Consider the following 6,000-nt stretch of genomic DNA (forward strand, 5'->3'; position numbering starts at 1 on the left):
ACAGGTGGAGAGTGACAGTTCTGGGGTCTCTGAGAGGCAGACTGCACAGGCCCAGACTGCAGGAACTCAGCAGCTCGCAACACAAGACTCTTACTGTGGATACAAACTGGGGGTGGTGGATGGGGGAGACAGCGTAATGGTTATGCAAAGAGATTCTCATACCTGAGGCTCCAAAGTCCCAGGTTCAATCCCCTGCACCATAAGTGCTGAGCAGTGCCCTAGAAGGGGGGGGGGCTAATAAAATAAAATAAAACAGGGATGATGCAGAGCTTGGAGGGGGGCAGGCAGGGACATGGCATCATCTCAAAATCTGGTAGCCAGCTATGCACCCTGCAACCAGTGGGGCTGGTGGATAAAGCACCCACAGGCTCCTCCAGGATGGGCCTTCCCTCCTCCAGACTGAATTCCTCATTTTAAAGGTACATTTGCTGCAAGTCCCCAGACCCAGTATCCTGAGTGTGCTGCATGTTGAGGAAGGAACCAGAGCTCCTGGGCAAGAAGGGATGCACAGAAATCACAGAGACTATAGTCTCCCCTTCCCAGACTACTCATCCCTAGTTGTGAGGAGAGAAAAGGGGAGAATCTCCAGTCTGAAGTTGTCAGAAATGCTTTGCAGCAAGGCTGGGGGGCCCCAAGCATCCCCCCATCCAGGGTCTGAACTAGAAGTCCACAGTCACCCAGCAGAGCACCTCTGTGTATGTTCAGGTGCGGGGCCGAGAGAACTTTGAGATCTTGATGAAGGTCAAAGAGAGCCTGGAGCTGATGGACCTGGTACCACAGCCACTGGTGGACTCTTACAGGCAGCAGCAGCAACAGCTCCTACAGAGGCCGTGAGTGTTCTCCCCCACCCTCTAATCCCCAGCATAACTCCATCCCACCAACCTCAGAAGGGGGACATTCAACACAACTGGGGAAAATGCCTCCCAAAATTCTGGGCTTCTTGGGACAGGCACTGAGGGCTCTATTAAAGGCCTCTCTCCTCCAGGAAGCCCTGCACCTGGGTCACAAGTCATCTCTCTGCCCACCCCCACCCCACTGTAGTCTTCCTATAATGTCCGTTGAGTAGAGAAGGGTGGGAGGAGGTGGTCAAGTGTGACTCAGGGGGGCAGACAGTGGTGCACCTGGTTGAGTACACACTACAGTGAGCAAGTACTCAGGTTCAAGTGCCTGGTCCCCACCTGCAGAGAGAAAGCTTCACAAGCGGTGGAGCAGTACTGCAGGTTCTCTCTCTCCTTTCCTCCCTCCCTCCCTATCTCTGCAGGTGTCTCTCTCTCCCTATCTCCCCAGTCCTTCTCAGTTTCTCTCTGTATCCAATAATAAATAGATAAAATATAAAAAACAAAAAGTATGACAGGCCCATACAGAGCCTGCGCTTCACCTCCCTTCCACCAGCATCAAGGTCCTGTGCCATCCAGGTGGGGTTGGGGGCCCTGTTCACCTGCTGCAGAGGATACTGTGTGGATGAGACCACAGTAATGAAGCTACCTTCACCTCTCACCAACACCCATTGTCTCTCTGAGCAGGAGCCATCTGCAGCCTACAACCTATGGACCGGTGCTCTCACCCATAAACAAAGTGCATGGAGGTGTCAACAAACTGCCCTCAGTCACCCAGCTGGTGGGCCAGCCACCTCCGCATGGCTCTGCAGCAGGGCCCAACCTGGGGCCCATGGGTGAGTGCCTTGAGCAGTGCGGTGCTGTGGTGGGGGTGGGGCAGGAGCAAAGGGAAGATTGGCTGCAGCCATCTCTCAGAGTCCTGCTGGGGGCTCCACACTTCTGCCTCTTAGGCAGCCCTTAGGCTCCTATTTCTGCCCACTCCTGGTCTTGGGAAATACCCACTCAACCAGTTCTAACAGTTTGACCTACTTCTTGCCAGGCCCTGGGATACTCAACAACCACAGCCATGCACTGCCATCCAATGGCGAGATGAATGGCGGCCACAGCTCCCAGCCCATGGTGTCAGGGTCCCATTGCACCCCACCGCCCCCCTACCATGCTGACCCCAGCCTGGTCAGGTAGGTGGGCTGCTGAAAGCCTGGCCACTAACCCACTAACTGTAGCCCCTTGGTTGCCCTTGGCCCCCAACCCAGTTGCATGCTCCCCACTGTCCTGTTTGAACCCTCTGCCATCCATGACAGACAGGCAGAGACCAGCCCCAAGTGGCCAGCAGATGCTCTGGAGGAAACAGTGTGTCTAGAAAGAAGCCAAGTACAACAGGCATGGCTCCTTGGTGGATGTATCTGGGAATGGTGTGGCCCAGCTCCGAGAGGGGGAGGTCCTTTCTGGTTCCCACCAGCCAACCACCCATTTGGGGGTCTGTGAAGCTAATGCTACTTTATTTCCTGAATTTTCTCTGCAGTTTTCTAACAGGATTGGGGTGTCCAAACTGCATCGAATATTTCACTTCCCAAGGGTTACAGAACATTTACCACCTGCAGAACCTAACAATAGAGGTAACTCTGCATCCCTCCCCACCAGGTCTGCTCAGTGGGAGCCCTGCCCCCAACAGCATGGGGCTGGGTCTATTTGTATCCTATGGAGAACAGCATGGGAATACCCAGCAAATCCAATCCCAGAGCCTCAACCTCTGACTTCCGCTGAGGTCAGCTTTTGAAGGTGTAGAGATTAGTGTAGGGGTGCCCAGGCCCGGACAGACTCATGCCCAGGAGGCTAGATGGGTCATTCGTTTGGCATGGCCAGTCAGAATCTCTGGCACCCAAGAGCCTGGCTGCCTTTGTTGTCAGGGGATGAGCCATTTCCAAGCCTTAAGAGAAGTGTTGGGCTGGGGAGATTAGCACAGTGGTAATATTCTAGACTTGCATGAGAAACTTCCTGAGTACAGCACCATCACTAGCCTCAGATGAGTGGTGTTCTGGTCAAAAAAAAAAAAAAAAAAGGAAGGTGGTTGAAGGTCAGAAGATGGCTTACTTGGTAGAGTGTTTTGTTTTGTTTATGCCATCAGTTACTGATGGGGCATGGTGCTGGCACTACAAATCCACTAAACTTGACAACCATTTTGTTTTTCCTTTTTTTTTTTTCTTTTCTATTTTATTCAACTGAAAGAAATTGGAAAGGGAGGGGAAGAGGAGATAGAAAGGGAGTGAGAAAGACAGTCACCAGCAGACTTATTTCATCACTCATGAAGCACCCCCTCTGCAAGTGAAGAGCAAGGGCTCTAACTAGGTCCTTGCAATGGGTGCTCCACTGCCCAACACTCTGGAGTGGTTTTTTTTTTTTTTTTGGCCTCCAGGGTTATTGTTGGGGCTCAGTGCCTGCGAATCCACTGTTCCTGGAGGCTATTTTTTTTCCCATTTATTGCCCTTGTTATCACTGTTATAATTGTTGTTGTTGCTATCATTGTTGGATAGGACCAAGAGTAACTGAGAGGAGGGGAAGATAAAGATAGACATCTGCAGGCAGACCTGCTTCACCACTTGTGAAGCCACCCTTGTGAAGCCACCACTTGTGAAGCCCCCTTCAGGGGGCTTGAACTGGGACCCTTACACTGGTTCTTGAGCTTCACACCATGTGCCCCCCCTCAAGTGTATCTTTTAACTATGTGTGAGGACCTGGGTTTGCGCCCCTGGCCATCACATAGAAGCACCATGCAATGGGGAAGTTTCAAAAGTTTTAGAGCAGTATCTCCATCTGGGGGAAAAAAAAATCTACCAAGAGTGATGGAATTGCACACGTATAAAGCCCTAAGGAAAACCCTGGTGGTGGGTAGGGGGAAAAGAGTGTGGGGTTGCATGGGGGTCAAGATTACTTACCCTCTACTAGAAGGGGTAGGACTGGCACATGAACCTAGGTTCAAGCTTTTCCACCACATTACTACAGAAACTGGGGAAGCTCTGGTGCCTGGTGTCTCCCCCCCCCTACTCCCCCCCCCACCTCCACCCCAGTTTGAATGAAACAGTTGCCTTGAAGCCAAGGCATATGGAAGTGTGAATGTGGAGGGAGGAGGGATAGATAGTGTAATGGTTATGTAAAGAGACTCTCATGCCTGAGGCTTCAAAATCCAATGTTCAGTCCTCCACATTACCATAAACCAGAGATGAGCAGTGCTTTAGTTAAAAAAATAAATAAAAACTTACAAAAAATTTTAAGAAAAGGAAGTGTGAATGTGAAGGTCAGGGAGACTGGAGTTAAAGCTCAGTGAAAAACAAGCTCAAGGCAGTGAGGACTGACCCAAAGTCATAACCTTAATGGACACAGACGACCACAACAGCCAAAGCTTATCTCAGGGCTAAATAAAAATACCAAGTGAATGGTCCCCTTTTGACTATAACAACTTGGCGTGTACTTCAGCCAGCTGGGAGCTAGAGTGCAGTTCTTCTTCTTCTAGAGTGCAGTTAAGCGGGATGAGTGCAGTCAGCCCCCTAGCCAGTCTGCCTTCCAAGCTAGTCCCCAGCCCAGAAAAACTTTTGACCTCCTCCACTAATCCCCCAACCCTTGCTGAACTGGCTCTGCGTTAACCTTCACTTCACCAGCTTGCAGCCTCAATCAATGCGGTGCTTGACGTGGAGGAGGGGAGAGCCGGAGTGCTTAGATTCCAAAGAGGTTGGAGGAGACTGCCCAGAGGCAAAAAGGCAAACATTTGGGCTTGTGACCATCTCTCTCTGGGATGGACCAGCACAGCCCCTGTCTGCTGTTTCCCTAATCCTCAGCCCCAGCCCCGACCATGCGGGAGCAGCAGAGAGCTCAAGGGCTGTCCCCGAAGGAGGGCAGGGCGTTCAGCTGGGAGGGTCGGGTGGGCGATGGGCGCCTCTGAGCGCACCACCTGCGTCCTTGCAGGACCTCGGGGCCCTGAAGATCCCTGATCAGTACCGGATGACCATCTGGAGGGGCCTGCAGGACCTGAAGCAGAGCCACGACTACGGGGGTGCTCAGCAGCTGATCCGCTCCAGCAGCAACGCCTCCACCATCTCCATCGGCAGCTCCGGGGAGCTGCAGCGCCAGCGCGTCATGGAGGCCGTCCACTTCCGCGTGCGCCACACCATCACCATCCCCAACCGGGGTGGCCCCGGAGGGGGTGCAGGGCCCGACGAGTGGGCGGACTTCGGCTTCGACCTCCCGGACTGCAAGTCCCGGAAACAGTCCATCAAGGAGGAGTTCACGGAGGGCGAGCTCAACTGAGGGGGCGTGGTGGAGGGGAGAGCGCGGGTGCGCCCCCTGAAGATTTGCTGGATCACTGCTTCCTTTTCTTCAGAAGCTGCCTGGGCAGGGTGGGACCTCTCGGGCTGTGGAAGGCCAGGCCAGTGCAGCCCACGCATCAGCCATCAGGCCTCCGCAGCGGCCGTGCCTGGCTGGGAACCCTGGAGTGCGCAGAGACGCCACCCTCCCCCTAATAAAGGGGTGGCCCCTGCTGATGGACTGCCCAAAAAGTATTTTTTTGATGTCCTCGGGTCCTGGGTATTTCAGGCCAGTGCTTCAGACTGTCTCTGCCCAAAGGCTGGGTCCCTTTGCTGGACTGAAGGGTCTCAGGCTTGACCACTAGATCAAATGCTCAAGGGTCAGAATGGGAGAGGCTGGGTGGGCAAGAGGGCACTGCCCAATGTGATCCCAGCAGGAACTGAGGACCCTGCAGGCCGATGCTACCAGCTAGGGCCCAGCCACCTCTCTCCAGTGACCCTCTCAGCATAGAAACAAGAGAGGATACACCTTGGACTACTGGAAATTGTCAATATTTGATAAAAACCATTCTCTTTTCTACATGGTGGATAAGCTTTTTCCCCCCATATAAACAGCAGGGTCGGGGTAAGTTGTAACAGTGGCTGTGAACTCAACTAAAAAACCAGAAACAATGGGGTGGGAGTGGGAGGTTCTCAGGAGTGACATGGAAAACCCATCCACAGCCACCACCACATAACCCTAAGAAGTGCTATCCAGAACAGGTCTACACTTGGCCTCCTGGCTGCCTTTGCAAGTTGGGGGTAGGACAGCAATCACCTTTCTCATGGGGCCTACAGAAAGCCTTCCTAGGTGAAAAGAGTAGTGGGCA

The 6,000-nt window shown here is 53.1% G+C and overlaps 1 protein-coding gene across 1 annotated transcript in view; it reads left to right on the forward strand.

Annotated features, from left to right (window-relative positions):
• The window catches only part of TP73 (tumor protein p73), an 81,049-nt gene extending 75,353 nt beyond the window's left edge, over nt 1-5,696 (forward strand). The window contains exons 11-15 of the mRNA XM_007527240.2: nt 706-830; nt 1,524-1,672; nt 1,876-2,014; nt 2,359-2,452; nt 4,794-5,696. Of these exons, the coding sequence (XP_007527302.1) occupies nt 706-830; nt 1,524-1,672; nt 1,876-2,014; nt 2,359-2,452; nt 4,794-5,135 (849 nt within the window). The 3' untranslated portion in view covers nt 5,136-5,696. The remainder of the gene's footprint in view (nt 1-705; nt 831-1,523; nt 1,673-1,875; nt 2,015-2,358; nt 2,453-4,793) is intronic.
• The last annotated feature ends 304 nt before the right edge of the window (nt 5,697-6,000 follow it).

This window comes from Erinaceus europaeus, chromosome 11 (genome assembly GCF_950295315.1).
Source record: "Erinaceus europaeus chromosome 11, mEriEur2.1, whole genome shotgun sequence".
In the NCBI taxonomy this organism is placed as follows: Eukaryota; Metazoa; Chordata; class Mammalia; order Eulipotyphla; family Erinaceidae; genus Erinaceus; species Erinaceus europaeus.